Source organism: Rutidosis leptorrhynchoides, chromosome 11 (assembly GCF_046630445.1).
Source record: "Rutidosis leptorrhynchoides isolate AG116_Rl617_1_P2 chromosome 11, CSIRO_AGI_Rlap_v1, whole genome shotgun sequence".
Lineage (NCBI taxonomy): Eukaryota > Viridiplantae > Streptophyta > Magnoliopsida > Asterales > Asteraceae > Rutidosis > Rutidosis leptorrhynchoides.
Window position 1 is genome coordinate 389,179,352 of NC_092343.1, and position 17,638 is coordinate 389,196,989.

At 35.0% G+C, this 17,638-nt stretch overlaps 1 protein-coding gene across 2 annotated transcripts; it reads right to left on the reverse strand.

Annotated features, from left to right (window-relative positions):
* Positions 1-1,598: 1,598 nt before the first annotated feature.
* LOC139877700 (probable serine/threonine-protein kinase PBL26) lies at positions 1,599-17,369 on the reverse strand. Of its 2 annotated transcripts, none has more exons than XM_071865130.1 (3): positions 16,369-17,369; positions 1,992-2,894; positions 1,599-1,812 (listed from the first exon to the last, which is right to left on the reverse strand). In XM_071865130.1, the coding sequence occupies exons 1-3, from the start codon at positions 17,068-17,070 to the stop codon at positions 1,756-1,758; spliced, it is 1,662 nt and encodes a 553-aa protein (XP_071721231.1). In that variant the 5' UTR covers positions 17,071-17,369; the 3' UTR covers positions 1,599-1,755. The 2 variants fall into 2 exon arrangements, with proteins under 2 accessions (XP_071721231.1, XP_071721230.1); XM_071865129.1 differs by having other exon boundaries at positions 1,599-1,815.
* Positions 17,370-17,638: the final 269 nt, after the last annotated feature.

A 17,638-nucleotide genomic window follows, 5' to 3' on the forward strand; every position in this document is an offset into this window, starting at 1 on the left:
GTAGGGAAAGACGTAACGAAGATCAACCAGCTGAAGAAGGAACTCTCTAAGTCTTTTGACATGAAAGACTTAGGACAGGCTCAATAGATTTTGGGAATGCAGATAACCCGAGATAGGAAGAATAAAAGGTTATGGCTATCTCAGGAGAAGTATATTGAACGAGTGCTTTCACGTTTCAATATGAACAATGCCAAACCTGTTAGCATTCCATTAGCTAACCATTTCAAGTTAAGCAAGAGTTCTTGTCCCTCATCCAAGGAAGAGATCGGGGAGATGTCGTCAGTACCATATTCCTCAGCAGTTGGAAGTTGGATGTATGCGATGGTGTGTACAAGGCCCGATATTGCTCATGCAGTGGGAACGGTGAGTCGTTTTCTCTCGAACCCCGGGAAAGAGCATTGGGATGCAGTAAAATGGATTCTCAGATATCTTAAAGGTACAAAGAATCTATGTCTTTGTTACGGGGGAGCTGATCCAATCTTGGAAGGCTATACAGATGCGGATATGGCCGGAGATCCTGATAGTAGGAAATCTACTTCAGGATTCATTTACACTTTTGCAGGGGGAGCTGTTTCATGGCAGTCAAGACTACAGAGGTGTGTTGCATTATCCACAACTGAAGCAGAGTATATTGCTGCCGCAGAAGCTGGAAAAGAAATGTTGTGGTTAAAGCGTTATCTTCAAGAATTTGGAATCAAGCAAAAGGAGTACAAGGTATATTGTGACAGTCAAAGTGCTATAGATTTGAGCAAGAACTCCATGTACCATTCTCGTACAAAACATATTGATATTCGCTATCATTGGATGCGGGAGGTAATTGATCGACAACTGTTGAGACTAGTGAAGATCCATACAAAGGAGAATCCTGCGGATATGTTAACAAAGGTGGTGACTCGAGAAAAGTTGAAGTTATGCAGAGACATAACTGGAATGTTCGTGGATTCGGCTGGAGGGGGAGAATTGATGGTTTCCAGTGGTTTCCAGCCGTCATCTAGATGACTCTGTTCCAGCTGCCATCTAGATGTTCAACGTTTCCAGCTTTGAACAACTCATACGGAAGTAGCAAACTTGAACACGATGACGGCCGCCAACTTTCGCCAACCTTCTTCGTTCACACCATTCACCGCCATAGAATTTTTGCTATAAATAGAGATGCAAACTTTCATTGTAAATCATCCTAAATCACTCAGAGAAGTGTAATCACAACCTAGAGAGTGTGTGTGAGTTTGAGAGTTTTTTTTTTGTAAGAGTTTTGTAATACTCTGTAAATCTATTCTTGTGAGTAATAGAGTTGTTTTTCTCTCAAATTTATATCTCCCAACGTCCAGGCGATCCCCTCTTCCTAACAGATTCTATACCTTTCAACTTTTAAGTACCTCGCAAATGGAATTTGTCATCACTCGACAATCATCATAGTTATTGAAAGCCAAAGTTGACGTTTTTGACTGAGGGCTGAAATACCTAAAATTCTAACTCTGTTTGTGTTATTGTTGCTAGAAGCAACAAATATGTGTTATTGTATTGTCAATAGTACGGATGCATTTAAACTTAACAACTGATTATAACTACCATGAAGAATTAAATACATAGATGTTGATTTTCATTGATAATTAGTATAGAGATGACAGGCATTTGTGTAATTAAAGAGCATCAGTTCATTAAATCCATAGTTTCTGGCATCATATATAACATGGAGTATCATTCACAGATCGAATTCGATAACCTTTATTTGAGACATTAGACTGCGGTGGTTATTTACATCACGAGTTTTTTCTTGTGGTCTTCAGGCAAAGCTTTTATATCCTCTTCTTCCTTCTGTTTACACAACAGTTAGAGATATATATATGAAGTAATGAATCCATTGTCATTTTAACATGCTAGCCTAAGCCTATTTCTTCAATGAAGTAAACTAATATACAATAAATAAATTTTGATATATATAAAACGTGTAAAGGATACTTGTTTTAGTAAATAAGGGTGTGATAACTTACTTGCAACTGCAATGCCTTCTTAAGTTGCGCTAGAACTTCTTTTGATGACAGTCGTTTTTTTGTATCATCATCTAAGCACATGTACACTATGTCTATAAATGTAGTCAACGATTTTGGAGCTATTTCTTCCTTTATAACTCTAAACACAATCTCGTCTTGTTTCCCCTCTTCAAATTTGTGCTTAATGAAACTAAGTAGAGATTGACCCTCACGATTAGGGATTTTATGTATTTCTTTTCCACACAAGATCTCAAATAAAACCACACCAAATGAATAAATATCGGATTTTGTGGTTAAGAGGTATGTTTTTAAGTAAAATGGGTCTACATAACCCTTTGTTCCACAGGCACGATCAATAGCATAGTGTGTATCCTTGTCTATATTACTAATCAAGGAAAGTCCGAAATCACCAAGTTTTGCCTTCCAGTCGTCAAATAATAAAATGTTAGGAGTTTTGATATCCCTATGTATCACTACCTCTTGTCCTTCGACACCTCCATGAAGGAAATCCAGTCCAGAGGCAATATCGATGCATATCATAAGTCGCTTCCTCCATGTAAGTTTAACATCATTTAAATACCTATCAAGACTTCCTTTCGGTGCACGCTCATAAACAATGAGTCTTTCATCTGTTTCATCGCTATAGCCTATGAGACCGATGACATTCTCATGTTCATACTTGTAAAGAATTTGAAGCTCATTATAATATTGTGGATGCCCTTGACCATGACTAGTATCTAACTTCTTGACAACAATGGCGCAATGTCCATATCTATGTTTTTGTGCAAGTTCTCCTATGTATACACTCCCAAAGCCTCCTTCTCCAATAACACGACTGAAATTTTTTGTTGCGAGTTTAATTTTTTCAAATGGCATTCCGAAGGTTTCGATCTTATGATTTTTCTGTTAATTTAAAGACTGTTAGTATTGAAAGAGTGTGAGTTGTAGCTGTATTTGTTATATTATAAAGGGAATATTTTATTAAAAGGTAACCTTTTTACCGCAATTTCCTATTTTAGGTAATCTATATGTTTTTGACGTTTAAATGATTGTTTTATCAAATGTTAATCAAAAAGAAGAGTATCGTTACTTTTAAGTTAGAACTCCATCAAAAAAATAACGATACTTGATTTTTTAAGTAAATCATATGCATACCTGATCATTGGCACTTACTTGAGGATATAGAAGATCTCGTGAATGATGATTTTTACGAACTGAATATTTACTTAATTTGCGTTATTTTCATAATATGATCGTAGAAGATTAAGGGCACACGTATGTGCCAATTATCAGGTTTGCATATGTTTGTTATCATATAGTTTGTGCCTATGATCAGACTTGCATATGATTTACTTAATAAATGGAGTATCGTTAATTATTTGACGGAGTTCTAACTTAAAAGTAACGATACTCTTTTTTTATTAATATTTGATAAAATAATCTTTTAAACATAAAAATAAACGTAGATTACCTAAAATAGGAAATTGAGGTAAAAAAGATTACTTTTTGGTGGAATTTGTGATATTATAAAAGGAGTGATTATGATGCCATAAATAGGGGTGTTCATCGGTTCGGTTTTCAGTTTGTTCGGTGTATTCGATTTTGAATTTTTTTGGGCAAAACCGAAAACCGAACCGAACACCGAATTCGAAATGAAAATAGAACCGAAACTAAAACCGAAAACTGAATTCGAATTCGGTTCGGTTTCGGTTAAAACCGAAAATCATGAAAAAATTCAAAATCGCGGTAGTTTAATTGTGGTGTTACTAATGTCTTGATTATTTACTACCTAAAACAATGACGTACTATTAAATAATCAAGAATTCGATGATTTATTAATATTTACAGCTTAATTGTGACGTTTACTACTTCCGTTACTAAGAAGATGAACATAATAATTTGAGTAACATAAATATAATGTACGCCACCTAATCGTCATATGAGTGAGAACCTATTTAGATAATTGGATCCTAAAATATAATGACATTAAAACATAAATATAAAAATAATATATATTAAAATTTTTGAATTCGGTTTTGAATTCAGTTTTCGGTTTAACCGAATTCAGAATTTTCAAAACCGAAAACCGAACCGAAAACTAAATTCAAATTTGGTTTCGGTTTTACTCGATCCGAAAACCGTTTTTCAAATTCGGTTACGATTTTTTTCGGTTTGGTTCCGGTTTAATTTTCGAGTTAAACAATTTCAAACCAAATACTGATCACCCCTAGCCATAAATACTTCTCTCCCGGTCCCCTTCCGGTTTAATTTTCGAGTTAAACAATTTCAAACCAAATACTGATCACCCCTAGCCATAAATACTTCTCTCCCGGTCCCCTTCACAATTAACCTTTGAATCATTTTTACACACACTCATACACGTTAGAAAACAACTTTATACAAACACATTCAACCTTACCTTTGATGGAAAACCGAAACCTAGCCAACTGTTATGAAATGTTCAGATTAGATTAAGTAGATGAAAGCTGTGAATCACATTTATGTAACTAGATTCATCTAAATAAGATCACAGTTTCTCGTTCTTCATCCATTTATTCCCTGGTCACTTTCATTTTAATCGAAATATTAAATTAATACTTTACAACGACGCACAGTACCAATATTAACTACGGAGTAGATTCATTTTATTAATAATTTAATATTAACAATAACTATTGTGTTTATTAATGTTCATCTGTCGAGTACTATACGGAGGAGTACGTTGTAGTCGACAAGTTTAAAAATCTAAAATGCAATAGTTAGAATTAAAGTAACAAATATTAATATGGTTCTAAAGAGAATTAATTTTTTGAGAGGATTGAATAACTAGTGCTAATTAATATATGCCTCAAATTCAGACTTAAACTAATTAATTTTTAAATTTCTCAAAAATTAGTTTTCTTTAACTCCTTTCACTTTTGTTAACTAACCTTGAAAACTGTAGAATGGATATGTGCTCAATCAAATCACATGTTCAATAATCGGGCTAGAGGCTCTTATCGCCGTAAAAGAAATCGTGGCAGAAATAATTATGGGAATCCTGGAAGAGGACGAAATTACCAGGGATCTTCGTATCAGGCAATGTAATTTTTATTGCTAAGAGTAGGGGTGCAAACGAGCCGAGCCGAGCTCGAGCTTGGCTCGTTTAATTTTCATAGGCTAGAGTTCGACTCGGTTCGAGCCTAATATTTTAAGCTCGAGCTCGGATCATTTGATATTTTACAAACTCGAGTTCGGCTCGAGCTCGACTTGCTAATTACATAATCTTATTTTTCTTTATATCATTTAATTTAATTATATTTCATTTTTTAATGTTTTAGTAATTTATATAAACATATAATAAGATTTCCTATTATTAATTTAATAATTACTGATATAATTAATTATTAAATGTAGTAAGTATTTAATTATTATATTCTTACAAATATATTTTTGTAGTGTATATAAATAAAAAACTCGTTTGGGCTCGCAAGCTTGTTCGAGCCCAGTATATGAAGTTCGAGCTCGGGCTCGTTTACTAATCGAGCTTCAAAATATGTTCAAGCTCTAGCTCGAGTACGTTTAGGCTCGGCTCGAATAGAACTTTTAACGAATCAAGATCGAGTAGGTCGCTGATCAGTCCATATTTTATGCATATGTTCGTGAGTAAACAGGGAGAATTACAAGAGTTTTAGGAGCTAAACTGAAGATATTACAAGGTTTTTTTTGTTTGGTGAAGATTATGGACAAATGCACAAAAAGGAAGTTAAAATGAAAGAAAAATGACAATTTTAGTGAAGATCGCAAATTGTTGTCTGGCCACCGCAATTTGCGGTGGGGAAGATTTCGAACAGAGCTGTTTGGCCGCAATTTTGTGGTGAGTTTTTGCGCAAGGAACAAAGAAGATCACAATTTGCGGTCTGGCCACTATTTGCGGTGGTGTCGGATCTGCTGATTTTTGGAAGTGCGAATTTGAGGGGATTTGGCTTTGGGAGCAAGTTTTGGGATTCCTATATAAACTAAACCCTAGAGCTACGAATTTATCACCTTCTACTCCAGTTTTTCAAGCCCTAAACACTCCCAAAAACATCGTTCATCATCACTTTAGAAAGATTCAAGTCAAGATCAAAAGGGTGTTCTTCATGCAACTTCAACAAATCATCATGTTCATCATCTTCAACATGAGCGACTAAGTTCTTTTCCTTATTCCTTTCGTTGAACAATTATTGTATTTATGATTTCATTCAAATAGTAAGTGATTCATAGTTTGTATTGAGAAAGTCGTTTGATTTATAAATTGTAAATTAATTAAGTGATTGTTTAATGGAAGTTTATTGATTTTTATTATTGCATGACAAGTTATTTCAATTTAACAATTGTTCTAAGTCCAAGTAGTTCTACTTTAGATTAAGGATAAAGACACGTGTAAATTGAATAGGTTGTGCCCAAGGTAATGGTTTTGATAAATTAAAGAAATCTTGTCTATGAGATTTGAATATAATTTGATAGCATAACGTTTGTTTGAATGAGCAAATGCATGATAGCAATTCGGAAGGGATAAAGGTTTTTAATTTATTGTTACAACTCAATATTTTACTTTCTTGTGGATTAAAGCTTTCATCTTTTTAGTTTAAATTGCTCAGGATAGTTAAATACTTAGTTTTAATCAAAACCAATTCCTAATAATTGCTTGCTTATAATCACTAACTTCCCGTGAAACGAATCCTACTTGCCCTAGCTAGTCTAGAGTAATTAGCATATTTTTGATTGGTACTTCGACGCCCATCAAATTTTGGCGCCGCTGCCGGGGAAGGTGTGCGCTTGTTTGCAAGCTCTTATTTTAATTGCTTTCATTTTCATTTAAAAATCCTAAAAATTAAAAAACCAATAAATACAAAAAATTATTTATTCTTCTTTTCTTTTATTTTTGCATTATATTTTGTTCGGTGTTACATTTAGTGTTTTTATTTTTGTGTCCGCAGGTTAGCGTATCCACACTCGAAATTCTGGAAGAAGATCACCATTGCTCTACATCCCGGGAATTGAGAAATCAGCAAAAGCAAACCGAAAGGCGACTAGCGCTTCGAAGAGTTCAACAGTGGCTCAACAAACTTCAAGCACACAAAAACCAGCAGAACCACAACAACAATCACATTCGGACACTCATCCGAATTCACCGAAGTCAAATTACTCCGAAGAAGAAAAGGAGATCCTAGACCATTTTACAATGGGAGATCAACAAGACTTAAGAGGTGTGGACTCATATTACCAACCAGATGATTACGAGGAATTTTCACCCATTGTTTATCTGGCCACTCCGAATGGGGGAAATAACCGAAGGTTTGAGGTTAGGCCTCAAATAATAGCTATTTTGCAGGCCTACTGAGGCACAACATCGGAAGAACCATAAGAGCATATCATGGAATTTAGTGAGATTTGTGCAACAAATTAGGTAAATGGGTTCTCCGAAGAAGAGGTACGCTTACGCTTACGCTTATTTCCATATTCACTTAAAGATAAAGCGAAACATTGGCTTTTGTCCCTACCCGCCTGAAGTATTACTACTTGGGCAGTGATGAAAAAGAAATTCCTTGAGGAATTCTACCCCATAAATAAAACTTCGGACATGCCTATGTGTAATACCCCGTCAGAATCCACTAACGGAATATTAACTTCTGGTCCCACAGTTTAGCGGTCACGCCCTCTATATGAGACGTTTCGAAAAGTATTCGCATTAATCCTTAAAACAAAGTCATTTATTTAAGAAAATGTAACTGGAAACATTTGACGTCAATGACTAATGTAAATGAACCCAAACATCTGAAAAGAAAACTGTTTAAATGCGAATATAAGTTCTTTAAATGAAAACGATAAACATGCTGGACGTCGTCCAGTTCTAGCAGCAAACAACATATAACTTCAAATAAAGCGGAAGCACTAGCTCTATGTACCTGAGATGAAACATGCAAAACGTCAACGAAAACGTTGAGTGAATCTACAGGTAGTAAATCGTTTCTTAAGTAAGGCCACAAGATTTTCTTAGAAAACATCATTGAAAAAGTATACATTATCATGAGCACTTGATTATAAAGCTTTAACCTTTCCGTGAGCCGAGCACACGTCTTTAGTTTACCCTATACTGGCGATACACCGATCAAGTGTACGTGTTACAACTACATAAGCACATGTTTAACGTTGCGGTGAGGTTTGTCAAACCTAACAGTACCGTCCCTATAAGTCGAGCTTACAAAGTAATTAATATAATCAAGTTAAGGGATTTTTGATCTGAACTCATATGTATATTCTTAGTAAGTTACTTGTGCCAAACACATAAAATATTTGTAAAAAGCATGCATCTCATCCCTGTAAAAACGTAGTAGGGATTGTAGACTCACCTTAGCAAAAGCACTCGTAAAGATCTTAGCAAATCGTACTGTTGTCGAAACTCTCGACTGAACGACGTAACATAATCAAGTAAATCATCTTAAGTATACACTAATAGGTCAAACTTCGTTAACCCACAGTGTACGCAAAGTCCTAGTGCTCAGACTGACTCAACGAATAAGTAAAAGTCAACTAATCCAAGCAAGTCAACAAAAGTCAACCAAAGTCAAACCAAAAGTCAACTCGGTCAAAGTGGTCAACTAAAGTCAAACATCTCAGTAGGTCATGCAAACATGGTCAATAAGTCAAACTTAGGTCATATAACATGTTATAGCTCATAGTTTAGCAAATTGCATTTTCCGCATCTTATAGCAAAATTTAGAAATTCGTACGTCATAAAGAGATTCGACTATAGCTCATAGCACATAAATCAATAATTCATGACCAACTACAGATCTTAACTAGACTTAAAATAGATTCCTAAAAGTCCGGCCAAAGCCTCATACGATAATTAAAAGTCCAATATCAGAAAGGATCAATTCATAGTTCATTACAGAAATTTCTGCCCACGCGTCAGTTTTTAAATATTTTTCATAAAATATAGAAAATAGATTTTGATGAACGGCCAATTGGTGTCATCTCATCAGTTTTCGACCATCAATCGGACATATCCTCTAGACGAGCATATATCTCATGTCAAATCACGTTTTCGCAAGTTCGCATACAAATGAAACATGTCAAGGAACACTTAAACTAACATATTCCAGAATATCAAAGTCTAACTCAATTCCTAGTTCATTCTAGAAATTTTTATGTGAACTTAAAAACAGATTCAGCATTCTTTACAAACCAAAACTTCGTTTTATCATATCGGGAGCATTACATAACCTTTCGACGCAAATCTTTAGTCCAAATTGCATAACTTTTCACAAGGAATACAATAGTACACTTTATACAAGCTAAAACACAAAGCATGCAACTCAAAAAATTCGGATTTCATGCAAACCCTAACGAAAACTTCGATTAAGCATATCTTGAGCAAACGATAACGAAATCACGCAAAATCGGAGTCTAAAATTAATAACTTTTCGATATCTTTCTAACTAAACATATTACAATGTCAGATCTCATGTCAATTAAATCAGATCATCAATAAACAAATTCGTTTTTCGAACAAACAACGTTAATTACGCAATCAATCAACAATTAACAACACTAGACATCATTAATTGAACACTAGACTCTAATACACTATGTAATTGATCAAAAACTAAATTCATAAGATTAGGGTTTCTAGTTATACCTCAAACAATTAAATTGAGCACACTAACGCGTAGGGAACGATCAAAGGAACCTCTTTCGTGAACGAGGTTTCTTCAAAAATCAACTTTTGATGGTGGTTGTGGGGTGGTGATGGCCGACGGCCAAGAGAGGGAGAGGGGAGGGGGGTGTCGACTTGTAGGGGAAACAAATGAGGATTCTTGTGATTTATTTTTCCTTTTATAGTTAGTAATTAGGCCTAAACACCAACCACTAATGATCCACTAGCCAAATTAAGTCCATTAAGGTGCATGGAGGGTGGGGTCGGCCGAATGGCCCTTTTATGGGTGTTCGGGCTTGTTTTTCGTTAATTACTCATATGCGCGTGGTCCGTTTCGTTGCCGTTAATCGTACCGGGTCTCCGGAACATTAACTAGTCGTTGAAATGCAATCACCGAGTTTAATTCATTAAATAAATAATAAATTAAAAATAATCTTCCTAAAGTTAATAATTATCGAAAATAATTATTGTGTCGTTCTTCTGAGTTCCGTAAACTGAAAAACTTTCTAGACGATAAACTTAATCGTAACGTTTTCTAGTTATTTCGCTAACCGAAATAAGTTCGTAAATTAATATAACATATTAATTCAAACTTTTCTCTAATAAGTATGTATTTAATTCTATTAAACACACAAATCTAAGTAACCACCGTTAAATACTTAATGGACAATTAACGATAGTAAACGAAAAAAGTCGGGTTGTTACACTATGCAAATAAAATCTTTTAGGCAATTGCTCGGTGAACTTTTTCATGAAGCATACGAACGTCTGAAAGAATTACTTAGATCTTGTACCCACCATGAAATACCGAAATGGGAACTTGTCAAAGATTTTTATGATGGTCTTGATTCGCAAAATCGACAGTTCCTATTATCGGCTAGTGGTGGTGTGTTCTTAACCCGTAATAGTGATGATGAGTGGACATATTTTGAGCAATTGAGAAAGGATTCAAAAATTCAAGCTTTAGTTGATCAAAAATCTCACAATTCCGACCCGGTTACCCAAATGTCTAGCTCACAAGGGTATTCTAGACACTTAGAGGAGAAAGTTGGTGAAATAAGGATGATACTTAACAACCCGAACCAGGGTGGTAGTGCTAATTTTGTTCAGGTTCAAGATGTGTGCTCAATTTGTGGGGATCCAAGTCACTATTTAAATAGATGTAAAACAATAATGATACCGCTAATGGAAGAGCAAGTAAACGAGGTTCAAGGGCTGAAATATAATCCATATTCCAACACTTAAAACCCAGGGTGAAGGAATCATCTAAATTTTAGTTGGAACAATAACAACATGTCGAACACCCTAAACCAATATCAAAACCAATACACAAACCAATACCAAAATCGTAACTATCACAACCAAGTATGGATTCCAAAATGAACTCTTTTATGGAGGAGATGAGAAAGACAATTGGAGAAGTGACCTTGGGGATGAAGCACCAAGGATAAATTCATGCTAAGACCATTGTAGCTTTGGAGAAACAATTAGTTCAGCTGGCGAAAGAAGTAGGAAAGCAAAAACCAGGAACAATTCCAAGTTATACGGTGCTAAACCCGAATCAAAAACCACAAGGAAGAGGACATGAAATGAACATGGTGAGAACATTAAGGAACGGAAAGACCTACAACAACCAAGTAGATGCACCCGAGAAAGTGGAAACTGATCAAGGTTCAGGTAAGTCCCCAATTCTTGTTGATAATGATGTGGATAATGATGGTATTGAGATTCTGTTGGATGGTAGGGTTGGGAAAAAGAATGATAAACCAGAATTTGTGAAATTTGGGGACACGGATATGGAGACTAATACCATTCCATTCTTCAAAGTTTTGGAGTCCCCAAACCAATTTCCTTATGGGAAGAAGAGACCTAAATCAGATGATATGTGGGAAACATTTGAACAAGTAAAAATTAATTTAACCACTTATTGATGCAATTAAGCAAATTCCTGCATACGCTAAATTTTTAAAAGATTTGTGTATTCAAAAGAGGAAAGTCAACACATCGTTGCCCAAAAAGGTCAAATTAACCGAGAAAATGAGTGCTGTTATTTCTGGTTCATTTCCACTTAAGTTCAAAGACTCAGGGACACCTTTAATTCCTGTTACAGTTGCTAATGTTAATTTCAAAAAGGCTTGGTGGATTTGGGGGCTAGTATTAATATTCTTTCATCAAGGTTCGTTGATCGATATGAGTTGTGAACTTTAAAACAAACTGATATTCTCATCCAACTTGCGGATCGGTCAATGAGAACTCCAAGGGGTGTGTTTGAAAACGTAATTGTGAAAGTTGAGAATTTTTACAACCCGGTAGATTTTATAGTCATGGACATTGAGACCAACGTTAGGGAGACCCAACCGACGATCATTCTTGATCGTCCATTCTTGGCCACAATTGATGTCTTATCAATTATAGAACCGGGGTTATGGACATTTCTTTTGGTAATAAGAGATCACGAATTGATATTTTTTATTCATTACATACACCGGGTGTCCAGGATTGTTTTGTGGTGGATACAAACAATGGATAGGTTCATGAGCTTGCTTCACATGTGATAGAAGAAGATGAGGACAAAAGCACGCAAATAGATGACATATTGGGCAATTTTAAGGAACCTCAGGTAAAGACTAATGATAACTATGATCAACTTCTGAACAAACAATAAGTGTCGATCCAAAATCTTGAGTGCGAGTTGAAAAATTTGAGTCAAGTTGTTGAAACCAACTTGAGTTCATCTACTAGCACCACTTGCTCATTACCGATGAAAGAAACCGTGATGGCAGTATCCACATTTGTTGGAGTAGATGAAAAAGTTTCTAAATGTGAAGAGGATGAACATTTGGTAACTTCGAAGATGATTGAGCCATATCAACCACCCCCAATGAGAAAATCAAATGAACATGTACCTAGCGCTAACGATAATGTTTGTGTTTGAAATGTGTTTGTTAATACACTTGAAGAATCGGAATGGGGAGGTAATCAAAATGTTGGGAGGAAATGTAGAGAAACTTGTTGAAAGGTTTGAAGGTCACAGGATTAAAGTGAATAAGAATGCGAAGTAGAATTCTCAACTCGACTATGAGATCTCCTTCAAATTAGAGGATCTTGGAGGGCCTAGTTGTGGGGGATATGAGGAAAATTCAACACGTGTTTATGTGAGATTGCGTGATAAGGTAGAGGTAGATAAGGATGACCTGGTGATTGATTGTTCTATGAAGAAATCACATAGACGGGTCCATGATTCTAGGATTAGAAGGGATAAAAGTTTGAGTAACCGTCTTGTGTGTAATCTGTCACTCAAAGAAAAAAGAAATTCTATGAGTTAATACATATCGCCAAGGAAGATGATGCATGGTTGGAGTCTAAGTTGAAGAAAGCTAGAGTTGGTGAAGGTTCTCACAAAGTGAGAGAAGGGAGAACCTTCTACAGCCTTGGAGTTAGCTGTAGTAGGGAATGTGTCGCGTGCATGACTGGGAAATAAAAACTGCACGAACTATGTGTAGAGTTTGTAAGTCTTCTTTAATTTATTTTATTTCTATTTATTTTATTTTTAGTTAAATGAACTTTGTGGGTATGTTCACTGCAAGCTCTCACGATATTTCATTCGTCCACTCAAGGGAATTGGGTGGTTTTAAAAGGCTTGTTGCATACGCTAAACGTAATCGTGAGCTCTACGAAAGTGAGCTAGTTAGGTTTTATGTTTCTTTTTGTTTATATGCTTAAGTTGTATTGGAAAAGAATAAATGAATGAGATGATGAACATTTGGATCATGTGCATTGTATGATGAGTATCAATGGTGAATGAGCTAGACCCCGATAATATGTTCTTTTTAATTCTATCTTTTTTTTATTTTGATAATTGACATGTGTACGAGGGCGTAGCATAATTTAAGTGTGGGGGAGAGGGAATTAAAATTTTTGTGGGGTTAATCATAATTGGGTTATTAGAGCTAAACATGAGTTAAATATTGTGATTTAGGATTTTTATGGGATATTTTTCTTTTAAGAAGTTTAACTTATGATTTTATTAAAACCAAATGTTGAGTCTGTTACGGGTTTTGACTAGAAACCGAGCCATAACTTGTCATATTAAGGCGATCCTCATTGTTCTCATAACAAAGATAGTGTTGCATCCGATCGCCTTTACCATTATGGAAGAATCAATTCCATCCATTAAGAAAGTAAAGTCTTTCGAAAGTTTTGTTTTACTTGATATAACATACTTCCTAAACTATATCATTTCATACCAACATCATTTCAAGATGTAAGGTACTGTGATAAGAGAGGGTCTTGAATCCTTAAACCGAATTTTCTTGGTAGGTCAAATCCGGACCACTATCCAGTGTATGACTGATTACAGTGTACAACCGGAGCAGCTTTTGTACCGCAGGATAGCTCAGTCTTCGCAGTTGTCACCCTAGAATTGAATTGTACAAAATGCCATTCATGTATCATTCCCACCTTGTTGCTTTACCACCTGAGTGATTTTGTTAGGGTTTGATACTTGTATCAGGTCACTTTTCGATACCGGGAGAGTTGTGGATGACACTAAACTCTCACAATTGACAAGTGCTTTCCCATCGCTTGTCAGACAACAGAGAGGTAGTTTATCATAAGGTAATATACTGGGTTAGTACGTTGTCCGTGCGGTTGTTCGGTACCGGGGCAACTTTGAATACATAAGCCTTAAGCAGCGATTAAACCATAAGTGAAAGCATATTTGAGGCCAAATTCAAATGAACAGAGCCACTTTGGGGCCAATACCAAGAACCTTCTTTCAAATATGCTTACTCTAGATCATAAGAGTTAAACGGGTGCATTTGAGATTGGTTGTCTTAAAACACAAAAGACAACCATATGCCACTTATTTTTCAACCCTTGGTTCTGTTGGTTCATCATTCACAAATTCAGTATTTCCATTCTTGCAAGAAGATATTGCACATTCAAGTAAAAAATATTCAAGTTTCAAGACAATTCAAGTGAAGATCATTTCAAGTTCAAGTATTTGAAGGGTAGAGTTTTTAGTTTCAAGTTTGAAGATTCAAAGAGTTAAAGTTTTGAGATGGTTCAAGCAGTAAAGTTAATGATTTGTTTGAGGACAAACAAATATAAGTGTGGGAGATTTGATCAGTCCATATTTTATGAATATGTTCGCGAGTAAACGAGGAGAATTACAAGAATTTTAGGAGCTTAACTAAAGAGATTACAAGGTTTTTATGTTTGTTGAACATTATGAACAAATGCACAAAAAGGAAGTTAAAATGAAGGAAAAATAACAAAGTTAGTGAAGATCGCAAATTGCGATATGGCCACCGCAATTTGCGGTAGGGAAGATTTCGAACAGAGCTATTTGGCAACAATTTTGCGGTGAGTTTTTGTGCCAGGAACAAAGAAGATCGCAATTTTCGGTTTAGCCACTGCAAATTGAAGTGGTCGTGTCGGATCTGTTGATTTTTGGAAGTGCGAATTTGAGTGGATTTGGCTCAGGGAGCAAGTTTTGGGATTCCTATATAAACTAAACCCCAGAGCTACGAATTTATCACCTTATACTCCAGTTTTTAGAGCCTTAAACACTCTCAAAAACATCATTCACCATCATTTTGCAAAGATTCAAGTCAAGATCAAAAGGGTGTTCTTCATGCAACTTCAACAAATCATCATGTTCATCATCTTCAACATGAATGGCTAAGTTCTTTACTTTATTTCTTCCATTGAACAATTATTGTATTTATGATTTCATTCAAATGTGATGTGATTCATAGTTTGTATTGAGAAAGTCGGTTGATCTATAAATTGTGGATTGATTAAGTGATTGTTTAATGCAAGTCTATTGATTTTTATAATTGTAAGACAAGTTATTTCAATTTAACAATTGTTCTAAGTCCAAGTAGTTCTAGTTTAGATTAAGGATAAAGACACTTATGTGAATTGAATAGTTTGTCCCAAGGTAATGGTTTTAATAAACTAAAGAAATATTGCGTATGAGATTTGAACCTAACTTTATAGCATAACGTTTGTTTAAATGAGTGAATACATGATTGCGATTCGGGAGGATAATGGTTTTTAATTCATTGTTACAACTCAATATTTTACTTTCTTGTTGATTAAAGCTTTCATCTTTTTAGTTTAAATTGCTCAAAATAGTTAAATACTTAGTTTTAATCAAAACCAATTCCTGAAAATTGCTTGCTTATAACCACTAACTTCTCGTGGAACGAATCCTACTTGCCTTAGCTAGTCTAGAGTAATTAACATATTTTTGATTGGTACTTCGACGCCCATCACTCGCGGATAGTTCGGCTCATTTACACCCCTAGCTAAGAGATCTAAAGACATTCACGTCCGGATGATCTAGACGCTTGTGTCATAAATCCAATGAAAAAAAATGAAAAAACCAAATAGTTGGAAATAAAATGTTTCAAAGAAGAATGAAACATGTAGAGATCACCGGTGTTATTACACCACATTATTGTCACCTTCGAAAATTTCCACCCACGTATAAAATGACATCTCAATATAATAAGGTGTTCTTAAATTGTTTCTTTTAAGTATAAAATCTTTGTAAAATAAAAAGTTGGAATATATTTTTTCTTTTGAAAAAGATTTTTCATTTTGTAAAAGCTTATTATTGTGAAAATTGTACTGAAAGTGAATAAACTACGGAGTAATCTACGAGTATGTTTATTTACTTACTTGAAATGATAACGATTTCTCAAGTTCTTGAATAATAACTTTAATTGTCGAGCGTTGGTTTGGCAATTCTAGCAAGCACTGGCACGCGATCGCTATAAACGTGTCTAACGAGTCTTTATTGAGTCCTTGATATTGAAAAAGTGCATTTTCAATATTTTTGTTCTTCAAGACAGAAGCCATCTTATTCTTAATTATACCCTTTTTTAACCAACTCGCTACCACATGTTCTAACCGCGTATTTTGAAGAGACTCAGTTATCAATATGTGTTCGGCAGACTTTCCACAAAAGATTTCAAACAAAATCACTCCCAAACTAAACACATTAGATTCTACATTTAATTTACCATTATTAGCAAATTCCGGATCCGTGTAAAATGTCATTTTACGAGTATCATCAAGTTGGAGAGCGTCGTCATGTTGATTTTCAGTCAGTAATACAGCGTTTTGAAATCCAGCAATATACGCCTTGAAACTATCAGCCACCAAAAGATTACTTTCATAAACCACCTTAATATTGTGAGGTGATATATCGCGGTGCATTACCTTCTTTTGGTCCTTCATCCCACTATGAAGGTAATATAATCCGTGAGATATATCAAGGGAGACTTTCAAACGTTTTTCCCATGTAAAGTCAAATTCAGAGCTATATATCATTGTATAAAGTTCGCACTGATTAAATGAATGCTCGAACACAAGCGTCATACCAGGTCCTTCGTCACAAAATCCAAGGAAAGATTCTATGTTTCGATGCTTACAAGTACCGAGAATTTCAATTTCTGTTTCGAACCTATATTCTTCATCAGTTATATGTTTTATAAGTACATTGTAGCTTCTCTTTGGTAGTTGATCTTTATTTTCCGTGTTTAAACCGAAGAGGTATTCTCTATCAATACATTCAATTACCGATTTGTATGTAGAGTACGAGTCGCACTGATATAACTTGTCCTTGGAAAAATCAGAGGTGGCCAACTTTATTGTTTCAAGTTCGATCCTTAGATGTTGTAACTTCTTTACCTACAACATACGAAAAGTGGATAAACAAAAGTGGATAAACACTTATATCTGGAGAAATCAGTAAACGAACTCAATTAGTGCTCGATTAATATTTTGATAATAATACACGACATCTTGTTTCTTTTATTTAATAAATAATACGTATAGTCAACGTTTTTTAATGTGTGTGTGTTTTTTTTTTTAGATCTATACGCTTGTATTTCAGCATAAGTCACAAGTTTTATTTGAAAATCGACCTCATGTTGCGATATGCGTT

Excerpts from the sequence above, each read along its gene's own strand:
- LOC139877700 (XM_071865129.1), bottom strand. The coding sequence starts at position 17,070 with ATGACGCTTGTGTTCGAGCATTCATTTAATCAGTGCGAACTTTATACA. Across the intron at positions 2,895-16,368 it reads AGAAATCGTTATCATTTCAA|AAAAATCATAAGATCGAAAC; the intron begins GTAAGTAAATAA and ends TTAAATTAACAG. Across the intron at positions 1,816-1,991 it reads AGAAGGCATTGCAGTTGCAA|AAGGAAGAAGAGGATATAAA; the intron begins GTAAGTTATCAC and ends TTGTGTAAACAG.